This window comes from Mesocricetus auratus, unplaced genomic scaffold, assembly GCF_017639785.1.
Source record: "Mesocricetus auratus isolate SY011 unplaced genomic scaffold, BCM_Maur_2.0 Super-Scaffold_15014, whole genome shotgun sequence".
NCBI lineage: Eukaryota > Metazoa > Chordata > Mammalia > Rodentia > Cricetidae > Mesocricetus > Mesocricetus auratus.
The window spans coordinates 15990878-16006540 of record NW_024429186.1 but is presented as its reverse complement, the minus strand read 5'-3'; the positions used below and the strand labels follow the sequence as shown (position 1 = coordinate 16006540).

The window sequence follows — 15663 nt, the reverse complement described above, 5'->3', positions numbered from 1 at the left end:
TGCCATTGCTATGAATCATAATGTAAATATCCATGTTTCCGATGGTCTTAGGTGACCCCTGTGAAAGGGTTGCTTGACCTCCAAAGGGGTCAAGACCTGCAGGTTGAGAGCCACTGAGTTAAGAGAGTAGGCTCTTTGCTTCGGAAAAGGTGGCGATGACTGTAACACCTTTGCTGCTCCTTCATTTCCCAGCCTGTGGAGAGTTGTCAAGTCCGAGTTCTCTCAGTTGTCTTCACTGGCGGTCCCTCTCCTTCTTCATGCTCTGTCACTTCCTCATGGTGCTGACATATTCTGGACAATCATAAATGGCAACTTCAACAGCAAAGACTGGAAGATGAGGTTTGAAGCAGGTACTTCTGTATTAGTTCAAAGTCCTCTGGGTCATAAGGTGAACCAGATGTTCAGTTTTGAAATTTGGGTATGGTCTTTACTGCTGATACTTAAAATCTCCATGTAGGAACCCCAGGTTAACTTTTTTTCTTATGGGGTTCAGTTCTTACGAGGCCTAAATAGATGTCAATGCATGGTCAGTGAGATGGCTCAATGGTTGGTAAGGGACTTGCCTCCAAGCCTGGAAGACCTGAGTTTAGTCTTCTGGAAGCACAGGGTGGAAGGAGAGAACCAACTCCCACAGTTGTTTTCTGAACTCCTCACAAGCCCTGTGTCACAAGTGCGCTGCACCTACAAGTAAATAAATGAGATAACATTTTAATTAAATAAGTATAATATTTTCAATATACACACTTACACCCTTTGTCCTCTGTATTTTATGTTGCAGTGGAAAAAGTAGCTGTCATTTGTAGGTTTTTGGATATTCACTCAGTGACCAAAAACCACTTGCTCAAGTACTCGCTGGCACATGCCTTCTGCTGCTTCCTGACAGCTGTGGAGGATGTCAACCCCGCAGTGGCCACCAGGGCGGGTCTCCTGCTTGATACCATAAAGAGGCCCGCACTGCAGGTGATGGAGATGTGTAATATCAGCCCTACAGACTGTCTGTCAACACCGACAGCTCACTGACCTTGTCACTGTCTTGTTCAGCCATACTCTATCAAAACACCACAAACAGGCTAACTTATAAAACCATAGAAATTTATGTAGTATAATTCTGGAGTCTGAGGGGTCCATGACCAAGGTGCTTATAAATTCAGTGTCTGGTGAGGGCCACTTTCTTGTTCATAGATAATGCTTTTAACTGTTCCTGGGTCTTTGGTTAAGGACAAGAATTCCATTTGCGAGGACTTTGTCCACATGACTTTGTCTTCCCCCAAAAGCTTGCCTTCTAATATTGTCACATAAGTGGTTGAGTTTCAGCATAGTGAATCCTTTAGGAGAGTGGACACACATATTCAGACTACAGCACCATGCAAACTCATGATATTGGTGATAGGGGTAGCAGAGATCTGTGTATGTCCGAATGTGTGCTTGTTATGTTATAATGAAAACAAGAAGGGATCTATTTTACCCTCGACTCTCCCTGAACAGTGGGAAAAACATTTGGGAACCACATCTAATTAAAGGTAACTTGTTTTATTTATGGATAAAACTTTTTAAATGCTCCTTTTCCTCACACACTGATAAAATTTGTAGACAGATGTAATTGTTGTATTTGGCAGGAAGGGGGTACATATTTTTAAGGTAGGCTGGTTCATTTTGTACTATTCTGTTGGCTTCTGGCCCGAAGTTGCTGTTAGAGGCTAGATGCTAAGGGGAATCAAAGTGAAGCATGGTAAGGTGAGAACGCCACCGAACTAAATATCATGAAACCCAAGAGACACAGTAGGTGATCTGGTGAGGGTCTCATATTTATCTCTACTGTAATAAGAAAGCAAGCCTCAGAGAGATGATAGGCTTAGCGAAGGGCACATAGTGCATTAGTACCAGCCAAGACTAGGGTCTCTACTGTTTCTCTATACTGATACTGGTTTGTTGTTGTTATCAAAACTAATAACAATGGCAAGAGCTAACATTTGCAAGACAAGCATTGCATTGCCAGGATGTGTAGTAGAATTGTCCCACCATGAATTACCTCCCTTACCCCTTTTTGTATGTTCCCATTATTGCATTTGGAGAAGCTGGAGGTTGCAAAGACAAAGTCACAGACTCCAGTTTGACTTAATAAAGTTCAATTTCTTAACTTTTTCTCCTCCCTCCCCCTTCTCCTTCCCTCCCTTCCCCCTCCCCTCATTCTCTCTAGTATTAAGAGTTTTCATTTGTTGTAAGACCAAGCAAGAAGAAAGAACCACCTGTGCAGGATCTGGAAAAATATAGGGCTGTGCAGCCCAAGGCACACTGTGCCTATAAAACTCAGTTGTTCTGTAGGTGGTTCTTCCCATTTGACTCGCCAGGCAGTTGATGCCCTCCCTTTGCTCAGGGCTACCCATTAAGTAATAGTAGAATGGATGAATGGGATGGCTAGATAGGTTACATTTTTAAATTTGAATAAGTTTAAAATAATGATTGATTCATCAACTAGAGAAATAGATGTTCCATCCTGTTTTAAGTCAGTGTTCTATTGCTGTGAAAAGACACCATGACCAACTCTTATAAAGGAAAACATTTAATTGTATCTGGCTTACAGTTCAGAGGCTTAGTCCATTATCAACATGGCGGGAAGCATGGTGGTGTGTAGGCAGACATGGTCCTGGAGAGGGAGCTGAGAGTTCTACACCCAGATCCTCAGGCAGCAGGAAGGGACAGTGAGACACTGGGCTTAGATTGAGTTTCTGAAACCTTAAAGCCCACCCCTAGTGACACCCTTCCTCCAACAAGACCACACCTACTCCAACAAAGCCATGCCTCCCAATGGTGCCCATTCCTGAGTCTATGGGGCCATTTTCATTCAAACTTCCACACCTCCATTTCCTCCTTTAAATGTTTTTAATGTGTTTTCTGCTTGTATTCCAAGGAGACAGAATGACTGTTGATTTTTTACAAACACACAATTTAAGGTTGTAAGGAAATTTAATGACCCTCCTTTCATGTGTCGTAGCTTAGGTGAGGTGGCTCAGTAGGACAGGTGCTTGAGGTACAAGTCTGAGGACCTGAACCATTTGTTACAGGAGAGAGCAGGCTTTCGAAAGTTACTATCGAACCTCCACGTGTGCTTGGTGTGTGCATGCATGTTCACACACGTGGGTACACTCACACATACAGACACAATAATAGAACAAAATATAATGGTGAAAGTATGCTTCTCGGTGAGAGCTACAGATATTTGAAAAACGATACACTAGTATTTGGGTTAGGTGGATGATATTTAATATTTAGAGGGCAAGTAGCACACATTTAGTTTATATTTCTTCATCAAACTGAAGAGGTATTCTGAAATCAGGAGAAAACCTCTCGCACATTTTCCCCTTCCAGTACTTGGGATCAGAAAGAGTCCAGCTGGGTAATTTTGCTTTGGGGCGTGTTGTCTCGTTCCATGGACTGCCTGGTGTATGTTCTCTGAAGACTGAGATGTTTGTCTGATCCCTCTTTTCCAGGGCCTTTGTCTCTGCCTTGACTTCCAGTTTGACACTGTGGTTAAAGACCGCCCCACCATCTTGAGCAAACTTTTACTCTTGCATTTCCTTAAGCAAGATATCCCCGCTTTAAGCTGGGAGTTCTTTGTCAACAGATTCGAGACACTTTCTTTAGAAGCTCAGCTACATTTGGATTGTAACAAAGAGTTTCCTTTTCCTACAAGTAAGTAAGAAAAAAAGACTTGCTGGAAACAGTCCAGTTCCTTTTTTTTTTTTTCCTTTTTGACTAGGTAAGTAGAAGACACTTGGCATGTGGCTTGTTCCCTACATGGAAGAGAATGTCTTGACTTCATGTACTCAGTTTATCAACTGTGGAATGCTTATGATGCTAACCTGTAGACTTAAGCATGTTGCAGTGATCTTGGATCTGAACTTTCCTCACTTTCAGGAGGACTCGTAGTAACCACCTGTGACTGTTTTCCTTAAGTACCCCCAGTTGTGATGTTGATAATATCTGTGACCAGTTTTGTGAGATACATTTGTACTGTGCCAACTCCCATCCACCTATTATTCAGTCGCTTATGGCTCTAAATTCATGAGGAAAATATAACAAAGCTAGATAATCAAACCTCATGAATTAAACAGAAAGATGGTAGTCATGATAGAGAGTAGTCATGATTTTTTACGGTAAAACTCATCATGGTCCTAGAGGGTGGCGGATGACTCAAGCACACATGAAAGATGTCTTTTTATCCTAAAACTATACTCAGATGGATTGTTTCAAGATAGTCCAACCACATGGCAGCCATGGAAAAAATAATGCCTTTAATTTCTTTTGCAAAGCCATCACCGCTGTGAGAACCAATGTTGCCAACCTCAGCGATGCTGCGTTGTGGAAGATCAAGAGGGCACGCTTTGCAAGAAACCGCCAGAAGAGTGTGCGGTCTCTGAGGGACAGTGTGAAGGGGCCCGCAGAATCCAAAAGGGCACTCTCCCTCCCTGAGACCCTGACCTCCAAAATCCGTTGAGTATCTTCCTTCTTCCTCTTGTGACATCTGCTTAATGTCTTTCTGGAGCTAATGTGTCTTGTCGAGTGTTCACAGAAAGTTACAGTTAGCAAACTGAGCCTGGTCCTCAAGTTTGGCCCTCAGAGTCCCTGGAAAAATCAGCCCATGGATGTGAAAGTCACTGGTGGTTTTCTCTAGTTTGTGGGTGCAGTGTAAGCAATGGTTCTGAGATGTGAAGGAAGAGAACCTGCTGATGCTTGGCACAAGGGTTAGAGGAGATGCTTCCTTTTAATGTCAGAATGCAAGGGCTGGCGGCAGGGCAGCCCGGGAACCTGGTGCTTTCTGAGTGACACTTAGAGAATAAAAACTGTGCAGCTAATGCGGTGGCATTCAGACTTTGAATGACTGTCATTTCACGAGTGCTAAAAACAACCACATAAGCCTCCAGAAAAGCCAATAAAAATGGTGACTTCTGAAAAAGAAAAATCAGGCTGAAGAGAAGTTGGATTCCTAGTCAGCTTCAGATAACTTATAAATGGAAATAAGCTTTGGTGTCAATTTAAAAAGAGCACACACATTTATTTTATAAAGATCTTTATATTACATTTTAATGAGAGTGCGTTTTAAATAACCGAATTAGTAGATAAACACAAGTGTTCATTTAATATCAACACATAAGTGGCGAATAATAAGGCCTGCAGAATTAAGTCATTGTGTGGATGGATGAGTATATTTAGATGATTTAGCCTTAAATAACACCCATGAAGTCCACCGTGAACACCTTAAGCACACTTCTCCTGTCTAAAGCAGAGAGATTTGCATTTTCATTGGCATTTATTAGAGAATAACTTTATATATAACATAATCATGTTAACCATAAATGTGATTTGATTTTCTTTGCTACATTTTTCTTTTTTATGCCAAGCTCTGAATATGTGGCGTTTTGAACTTTAGAAGAGTCAGTAGAGAGCCTTTTAAGTAGTTGATAGCCTTAGCTTCTCAGGGAGCATAGAGACTCACACTGAAGAATAATTCATAGTGGCCCCAGGAGAAGCTGCTGCCACGAGAAAGAGTGAAGGACGCTCGCCCTAGATTAAATTAACTGCAACTTTTCCAGCCCTTTAGTAACCTGACTGACTAGTCTGGGGTGTTCATTTTATTTGTTGTTATTCCTTTTTAACTAATCCACACAGTCATTTAGCTGATTTTAGAACCCAAAAGATATTAAGGGGTTTTCTTGAGATAAGAAGCAAAACACAGACACTTTGGAGTAAACATCTTTTTATGGGATGCTAATTACAAATAAGAAAACTAAGCTTGCCTCTGCTATCCAGAGCAGCCAGCACTGCGTACTTTTCTAGGCTCAAGTTGTCTTTAATGCTTTATTTAAATAGAGTTGTTGTTGATTTTTAAGCTGTGAGGTTGACCAGGCATGAGCAGTCTGCTCCAGCTCTCGGTGGGACACCTGAACAGACACCAGGTGGGTACTTCTGACGTTGAAGGGCTGTGGGCAAGTGTCTCTATCATAGGTGGACAAGGTAAAGAGCTCAGTGTTTCTCACTGGACCAGAGTGATCTCAGGATCTGTGAGCCCCAAAGGGCCTCACTCTGGATGCTCAAGTGTCTGAACCGCTGGTGTGTCAATTCTTTACCTGGTTTTCTAAGCTGATGGTTTCTGATCCCATTGACTTTTGGTCCAGTAAGAAGCATCTGATTGCCCACCTCTCCTCAGAAAGCAGGCGTGGTTAGGCTTGTGCTCCATGCTACCATATGATTTATGTTTGTATGTGTAAGCTACACATAGAAACACCATGTTCATAGATAAGACACCATGTTCATAGATAAGAGGTTTTTTTTTTAAGGTAAAACACACTCCATTTGCATTTGGAAAGGTCTTATGCTTGAACCACCATCTGCTCATCCTTATAGCTGCTCTTAATTATTCCCAGTTTTGTGCATTTCTGTTTCCCAGGAGCATTTCCATTGTTTGGAGGATTTGAAGGTCTTATTTAGGGTGACACAGTGTAACTTATCACACCACGTTCCTTATTGTGTTATAACTTAGCATGAAGTATCCCAAGTGTTGAGCAGATACTGGTAAGGACATTGCTAACTGAATGCTGTCCACACAGTGCCACCATTCACTGAGAGGACTGTGAGTTTCTGAATATGTGCATGCCTGTCACTGCAACCTCACTGACTCACCTAACATGTCATCCTATAAACATCTGGATTTTTATCTGAGCGTAATTTCAAGTTAGAACTTTTCAGTACAGTATTGACTGACACGTTGAGAAAAAAACTAAAGTAAGGAGACTTGGAAGATCATGAGCATTGCATGCTATAAAATGCAGACATTGAGGAGTGGGAGAGATGCAGAGGCACTGGAGATTGTGAATCCAGGAGGAAGATGGGGGCAAAAAGTCTCCTTTCTCTTTTGAAAAGGATCAAAAGCCACAGAATGGCAAACGTGTGGCTGGGAACCTCTTTGATTTATACCTGTCTCCTTTGGGGGGGGGGAGAGAGAGAGAGAGAGAGAGGAGAATTTATGAGAACTTCTGATCTAATGGCACTCATTGTCATTAGAAAGTGAGATCTGGGTGGAGAGATGGTTCAGTGATTAAGAGCACTTCCCACTCTTGCGGAGAACCCAGGTTCAATTCCCAGCACCCACACAATGGTTCACAATTGTCTGTGACTCCAATTCTAGAGGATCCGACCCTCACTATGGCCTTGTAGGGCACCAGACATAGGCCATGCATACTGCACTTGTATACCCGTAAGCAAAGAACTCATACACATAAAATAAAATAAATACATAAGGTGAGGACCATCTAGTTCCCCTTCAGTGAGGAGTTTTGGAGAAAATTCTTAGGCAGTTTTATTTATTTCCCTCATTTTATCTTGAGGCTGCTCTTCTTGTCCGTGTTTCCTTGAAAGACCAGTTGGTTATTATTATGTATTCTAACAATCCAACCAAAGGAGCCCCTCACATCCAAGGAGAATGTCCGTGTGTTTGCTGATGCTAAGAAAAGCCTCAAGCAACACATCATTCTACCCAAAGGGCCAGGTGGAAAGAGGCAGGTAGCAACATTGCTTAAAGAAAGCATGAAGCTGAGACTTCTGGGGAGAGGATCCAAGTGACAGCAGGGCAAGGAAAACTAGCCTAGTTTGGAAGCAGTTGGCCCAGCTTTTGAGGCATGTGGAACATGCTCCGTCAGAATAAAATGCAGGGTAGAATAAAATGGAAGAGCTTGCTGTTTGACAAACAGATGATGTTTAGTCTGGGCAGCAAGCCCCTCTGTGCAGACTTGCTATTGATTAGACCTGAAGTAATTTAATTGTGATTTGATGACGCAGTAAAAAGCTTTCTAATCGGTGTTTATGCTAAACTTTGGGTTTCTGGGTTTACAACATACGGTTTTCTAGTCTTCACCTTTATGTAGGCTTCACAGCCAATAAAGTAGAAGGTTTTCTATAGATGGAAGGTATGCCCTGCTTGGTCTGTAAAAAACTGCATTCTTCTGTAAAGCCTTTGTGCATATAAATAACACTCATGGAATGTAATGGATGACATTGGAGTTGCACTGAGATTCCCATTGTATAGGAGAAGAAACTGAGTTTCTCACAAATGGACAAATGTCACAAAAATTTGTTGGTGATGGACATGGGTCTCATACCCAGAGTTCCTGAGCTCCCTATTTATATGGCATACATGGCCAGTGGTAGCAGGAACTCATCACCGTGTTCATTCAGATTTCAGACTTTGTAACCACTGGTCTGACATTTGTGCAATTATTTACAGGTGTATTTTCAGTAATATTGTGAACATTTTAGTTTTGGATGTCTGCAGTGCCCACTGAAGGTTATTTAGGTGCATGATTCAGAAGGTCTAGCAGCTCAATGCTGAATGGACAGTGCCAACCACACAAATGTGAAATGCCTAATCCTACCATGTTTCTCATGCCCTGAATAATTGAATAGTAAGAGGATATAAATACATTTCATATATGTTTTATGTCTCTTTGCCTAATGTGTATTTACACAAATGCCTAACTTTGGCTTTACAGAACGTTTGGATACATTTAAGTTTGTTTTTTTATTTGTTTGTTTTTTTACTCTATGTACAGACTGACCACTGTAGTATTACATAATTCTGCTTAGTGACTGGCTTAAGGTCACTTGAGTTTGGAACATGACTGATATTGCATACAGGAAGGAGACTTGGCTGCTTGTTTCCCGCCACAGTAGGAGCCTCCTGATGGTTGGGTTTATGGACTTCTGCCTTGCAGCACACTGATCTGCGTGACCTGGTATTCAGCAGGCCTGAATACCAGGTCCAGAAAAAAGTTCTTGTCCAGGGTGGTTCAGAGTTATCCCGGTCCTCACAGGACACACATTCTTCCAGCCTGTGGAGAAATTTGGTGATCTTGTTACATTTACACATAAAAGAAAAGTTGCTTTGTGCTAGTTAGAACTGGTGAAACTGTCTTGTGTGGGCCTTTTCTGCTTCCTCTTCAGTGGCCTAGCTTGGAATTTCAAGCAGCTTCACTCACTTGCAAAGGTACCCGTTGTTTCTATAGGAATTCTTGTGTTTATAATAATAGTTTTGAGAAGTAGCTTTTTGCCGAGCAAACATTTCTGCATCTGCTACTCCAGGAAACACAGAGGACAAAATACATGAGAGATGTTTACCATCTCATTGGCTTATAGGCACATAAGGGAAATAAACGTGGCCGTCAGCCGGTGCTCATCTGGAGTGGGAGTTGTAGTCCTTAGGGGGGTTCCCATCAGATGCAGCAGGACAGCATTTCACCAGCTGAAGCCTCAGGGGGCCTTGCATTCAGGTTTTCATCGGTAGACAGATGCTGTCCTAATCTGTTTTCTGTTGCTGCGGTAGAACACCATGACTGGAGACAGCCCAGGAGTTTACTTCAGTTTATAGTTCATCATGGAGGGAAGTCAGAGCAAGAACTCAAGGCAGGACCCTGGAGGCAGGAACTGAAGCAGAGACCATGGAGGAGTGCTGCTTCCTGGCTTGTTCCCTATGGCTTTCTCGGTTTGCTTTTTGACGTCACCTAGGACCACCTGCCCGGGGGTGGCACCACCCACAATGGGCTGGATCTTCCCACATCCATCATTAATAAAGAAAATGCTCCACAGGCTTGTCCACAGGGAATCTGATGGAGGCATTTTCTCAGATGAGAGTCGCTCTTCCAAAATGTCTGTAGCTTGTGTCAAGTTGTCAAACAAACAACAAAGCATAACAAAACAAAACAAAAACCCTTAATGGGTACAGAGGGAAAACACATGGTGATAAAGACACAGGCTAGGAAGAGGCAAAGGCAGGAAGGAGGAACATGGGAGCTATGAGGTTGCCCCCCCATGCCTCCAAGTGATGTTTTTTACAGGGAAAATAAACAATGAATAGGTAAAGTTCTGCCTTGTATAAAAGAGATTTGGGAAATACTGAAGGAAAATTTCCTCTTTTTGTCTCCCTCCCACCTCCCCTCTATTCTTATCTTTGGAACTCAACAGAATTACTGAGGGGAGTGGGGGCATGGGGAATAAAAATGGCTTCTGGGGAGTCGATTCATAGCACAAAGCATGGGAATGGGTGGAATCTACCCTGGCAAGGTGGAGATCACTGTGAGCATTAGACTAGCATTGGTCCTTCTGAGGTCTGCAAGTAGCCCAGCTTGGGGGAGTGCTGAGCATCTGGATATGTGGGGATGGGAGGGTCAGGAGGCATCAAAAAAGCAGATTCTGCCTGGTGACATTGTATTCTGCTTCAGAGTTTCAGGCAGTTACTCCACTCTGTGAATGAGTCATGGAGAACCCAGCCCACACTAAATCATGGATAGGCTAGCTCTGCCTCCAGGATTATAATGATATCTATACTTTCATTTACAGAAATAAAATCAAACCTTTCAACACAAATCACCACGGTTAGGGAAGGTAAAGGAACCACATAGACTAGAATCTAAAATTAGTAGGTGCCCTACTTGACATGCCTTTAATGGTAGGTATTTAGTTTTAAAATGGAAATTGTACATCTTTAGTAGATAATTCAAGTAGTAATAAATAGTCCACCTAGTTTGTACAGCTCATTTTTCATAGGGGCTTGACTTGGGCCACTTTTCCTTAAGAAGTGCATATCTCTCAGAAGCCCACTCTATTCTAATAGAAGATGATGAACTAAATGCAGACCTGTAATATACAGGGTTGGAGGGGCAGATTGATGGAACAAGAAATAGCGTTTTACTTTATGCATGGGGATAGGTTTATTCAATGACTAATTATGTTGAGGGAAGGTAGACTAAAAGCTGCAAAAATTGTCCCCAAGCATTGATCCCTGGAATGAGGACACATAAGAAATGACATTTAGTCATCAAGAAAATGTAAGATTTTCTGAGAACTTAAAAAGAATCACAGCCCTTGCAATATGAAGGAGAGTTTCAGAATAGTTACAGTGGAGTTTCATGAGTTGTTCTCTCACCTGTGACTTGAGACAGAATGGGATTGAGCCAGGACTCTCTGTTCTGATGTCCCTAGGACTAAAATCAAAGTGGTTATAACATCCCTACTTCCATTTAGGAGTCAAGCTTTGCTAGACGCGAAGGAGCCCGGCAGGCCTGAGAGGTACGTGCTCTCCCAAGGCCTGCACCCCAGAGCTGAAAGGAATTGAACGCTGAGGCCCTGCTGCCACAGTATTGCCTACTGCTATAGTGATGTTGGGCCCACATGGAACCTAGATGCACATACTTGTCACACTTTTTTAACCAGTTTGCCTGAAGCAGTAGTAGTATTCTGATTGTAAAACAATAGCTAGAAGGGGGAAATCAAAAGTAGTTTTTAAACATAGAAGTTTAAAAAATATATAGTAGTTTAAAAATACATTTTCTACTTATGTGTGTGAGCGCCTACTTATCTATATGTGCACCACATGCATGCAGGTGCCTCAGAGGCCAAAAGGGGGAGCTAGAGTCCCTGGAGTCACAGGGGACTGGGAGCTGCATGGCGAGGATGCTAGGAACAGAACCCCTATCTTCTGCAAGAGCAGCAAGTGACCTTAACTGAGGAGCCAAATCTCTATCCCCCAGAAGTAGACAGGTGTTTTGTTTTTTTCTCTTCTATTTTTTAATACTAAAAAGAGTTCTCTCTCACTGAGTGGTGGTGGCATAGGCCTTTAATCTCAGCACTTGAGTTCGAGGCCAGTCTGCTCTACAGAGCAAGTGAGTTCCAGGATAGGGAGGGCTACACAGATAAATCCTGTCTCAAACACGCCAAAAAAAAAAAAAAAAAAAAGAGTTCTCTCTCTCTCTCTCTGTGTGTGTTTTGTTTTTCAGAGATTTACATAAGAGTTGCTTTTGATCAAATCTTCTAAATATTCAGGTTAACTATAATGACTATAATGTTGGAACTGTCTGGTCTTTCACTGAAGTAAGGTGTTCCACATAAACCGATTTGTGATAAATGCCTCAATATAAGATGCTGTGGACTACTCATGTGTGAAACAAATTTTTAGGTGTTGTAAAGATGATTTTAATGAGGAAAATTCCTAAGGCATGTTGCATGTGTGCATATTGCATGTATGCATGCCTTTGTGGACAGACTCAGAAGACAGAAAATGTTAATGTCTTGGGGCCATGATGACAAGTGTCAGAAGGTCCTCTAACTCTTACCTTAGAGCCCATAGACCGAGTGGTTCTGCCTCCTCTTGAGTTGTTAATTACCTCCTCCTGATCTCTGTGGGTAGACCAACATCCTCCCGAAGACACAGGGAAAGTAGCTAGCCAAGGTTGCTACCGCCTATGCAGGCCATGTTGAAGTGTAATTGGTCATTACTTCATGCCGCTGTTCCAGAGAGAAGTGACTGCTAGACAGATCAACTCTGCAGTTTAAGGAAACAGTGCTTCTATATCGATTCTCTTCTCAGGGCCCTGAAAGATAGGAATTTTGCCAAATTAACTGAGGCACTAGTGGGCACAAATCACTCCTTGGATCTCTATTGCATCATGTTACATAATAATGTACATAATTTGCATAATTGTAATAGATGCAACCACGGCTAGTTTGTGAAAGTTTGTGCCCAATGCTTGTCCTCACTTTGCTGGATTTCTCATTGCATGTGAGATGAGGATGCTGGCGCCCAGCTCTAATAACCTACTATGCAAACACATTTTAATTTATCAATTCTACAGTTGTTTGTCAAAAGGACAGGCTGCAGAGTGCTTTGAAAACCCCCCAAAGCACAAATTAATACAGGAGAGTATATAAGATTCTTCCTTCCCTTAAGGTCCTGACCACAAAGAGTGGAGGTGGCGGGGCAGGCTAGAAGACTAGGAGAGGGGCTGGGCAGGCTGGAAGGCTCAGGTATAGCCAATAGCTTGAGAGGAAGCCAAGGACTAGGGTGCTTTTTCTTCCACGTGAACTCTCAGCTCACCTCGTGTTTCTAGTTTTTTCTTTTTGTTTTGTTTATTTTTAAAAATGTTTTTGAGAGTTTCTCTCTGTCTCTCCTTCCCCTCTGTGTCTCTCATTACATACTGCAGGGCTTATCATTGGCCATTTATAATTCAGAGGCTACACACTGCTGAATCTCTCAACATTTGGAAAAAATACTATTTTGCCCCAGCTGACTCACGAACATTTTTGAATTGAGACCATAATTTAAATAAAATCCCCCAGTGGATCCTTTTGTGCTTAGTGAAACTTAGCTTCTTACTTCTGGGGTTACTAAGGTTGTGTACAAACTGGGCAGAGCCTCCTCTGTCTCTGTCACTGAGGACACAACTTTGCCACTGTATTAAGATTTGCTAAGTGCAAAGTTTGTTAGGTGTTTGAGCAACACTTTGAGGTTAGTCTTGCTGTATAGTTCTTCAGTTTCATTTCCATTCCTGTATCACTCCCTAGTAACTTGGTTAAGGATGGAGGTAGTAGCCACCACCCCAGGAAGGACGCTTTGCTTAGGAGCTATATAGTGCCTTTAATTTCTCATCTAGAGCAGACTTTTAAGTGCTTAGTAGAAGCAGAAAGCAGGGTAGTTTGTCAACGTTGGGTGATAACTTAATGTAAAGTCACTTTGGGGGGCACAGCAGCACACTGACTGTCCTTACACTGACAGGACAACAGTCTCCTGAGAACGACAACACTATCAAGGACTTGCTTCCGGAAGATGCTGGCATTGACCACCAGACGGTTCACCAGCTGATTACAGTGCTCATGAAGTTCATGGCCAAGGATGAGAGCAGTGCCGAGTCAGACATCAGCAGCGCAAAGGCCTTCAACACGGTCAAGAGGCACCTCTATGTCTTACTTGGCTATGACCAACAGGAAGGCTGCTTCATGATAGCACCCCAAAAAATGCGCCTGTCAACATGCTTTAATGCATTTATTGCAGGAATTGCCCAAGTAAGTGTAATAGCACTTTCTGGAGTCCTGTCGTGGGCTTTGATAGAAACAAGGAAATGCATTCCGTTTAGATGATGTGGAGTGTAAAAATTTATTCAAATTACTTGTTATTAGACAGGAGTCTGTAAAGGGGAATATAAAAATAGAGTAGGAATTAGTAGCTTTGTATTATGAAGGAAATGTTTGTAAAATATATGTAACACAATATGAAGAACTTTAAGTGTGCAGTGGTAATACAATAGCTCAGCCAATGAGATGCCAGTGGTACAAGCATGAGAAACTGAGCTCAGTCTTAGGGCCCAAGTAAAAAGCAAAACATAGTAGTATGCTTCTATAACCCTGGCACTGGGGAGTGGAGACAGGAGTGTGCATCTATAACCCTGGTTATAGAATATGAACAAGAAAGTGAGAGTGACATGCAGGCAACTACTCTTCTGAAGCAGCTACTCTTCTGAGGCAACTCCTGCTGAGGCAGCTACTCTTCTGAGGCAGCTACTCTTCTGAGGCAGCTACTCTTCTGAGGCAACTCCTGCTGAGGCATATACTCTTCTGAGGCAGCTACTCTTCTGAGGAAACTCCTGCCAAGGCAGTTACTCTTCTGAGGCAGCTACTCTTCTGAGGCAGTTACTCTTCTGAGGCAGATAGCTGAATATGTGTGATTTTCGACAACACCACTTCCCCCTCTTTCCTTCTCTGAATACATGTTGTGCATTTATCTCAGAGATCATAAGTTTTGAAATTAAAAAGTCTATAAAATACTCCTCCTGAATTTGTGTCACACATGTACATGCCCACATGTGTGTGAACATACACAGGCACACATGCACATTTGTAACTACACATATTTTTTAAAGCTTACTTTGACTTTGCATTCGTCTTTTTATTCTTGTGTGTCATGGTCTACATGTGAAGGCCAGAGGACGACTTCCTGGATTGCTTCTCTTGTGCCACCATGTGGTTCCAAGGATTGGACTCAGGTCACCAGGCTTGGCAGCAAGCACCTTTACTGACTGAGCCATCTCACTGGACTGACACATTTTTTATAGAAATATATAGCCAGGCGTGGTGGCACACACCTTTAATCCCAGCACTCAAGAAGCAGAGATAGGTGGATCTCTGAGTTTGAGGCCAACCTGGCAACCTGGTCAACGGAATAAGTTCCAGGATAGCTAGAGCTACACAGAGAAGTCCTATTTTGAAAAACCAAAAAATAAAATGTTATATGTAAGATAGGTAAGATGGCATAATGTCTGTAATCCCTGAATTTAGGAGGCAAAGTTAGGGAGATAATGAGCTGCTGGCTAGCCTGGGCTACATGAGACCTGTCTCAAAAAATAAAAATTAATGAGTAAAGTATATACAATATTATATGTATATGTTATACATATTATATAGCTTATAAACCAAATTAATAATTATGAAGTTTGTAGCATAGATATAAAAATATGTCATCTCCCATATAGTGGCTACAAAGTATGCTTTTGTACAAGTAGTGGTTTATTTATTTTACTTTTTTTTTGTTTGTTGATACAGGATCCCACACCATAGCCCAGTATTACTATGTAGACCAGGCTGGCTTCACACTCCTTTAGTCTCAGCCTTCTGAGTGCTGGGATTGCAGGCATGAACCACCATACCTGGCACAAATAATATTTAATTGATGGTTGAATGTGGGAATAATTTTCAGGTGGGGGCAACACCATACTGAATGTCTTTATCCATACATTTTGGAACAGTTGTCTGATTGCTTTCTCCATATTTAGTTGCCGTGATAAAGGG

At 42.2% G+C, this 15663-nt stretch overlaps 1 protein-coding gene across 15 annotated transcripts in view; it reads left to right on the top strand.

Annotated features, from left to right (window-relative positions):
* Nucleotides 1-15663, top strand: part of Unc79 (unc-79 homolog, NALCN channel complex subunit) — a 234441-nt gene that overhangs the window by 129610 nt on the left and 89168 nt on the right. For 12 of the 15 annotated variants that reach the window (XR_005876171.1, XM_040742598.1, XM_013112205.3 and 9 more), the window contains 6 exons: nt 193-350; nt 779-960; nt 3489-3690; nt 4311-4490; nt 5889-5954; nt 13598-13884. Coding sequence is in view for 14 of the 15 variants with exons in the window: in XM_040742598.1 (XP_040598532.1) it covers nt 193-350; nt 779-960; nt 3489-3690; nt 4311-4490; nt 5889-5954; nt 13598-13884 (1075 nt within the window). In the remaining variant the exon portion in view is untranslated. The remainder of the gene's footprint in view (nt 1-192; nt 351-778; nt 961-3488; nt 3691-4310; nt 4491-5888; nt 5955-13597; nt 13885-15663) is intronic. The other 3 variants (XM_040742599.1, XM_040742596.1, XM_040742589.1) reach the window with 1 other exon arrangement.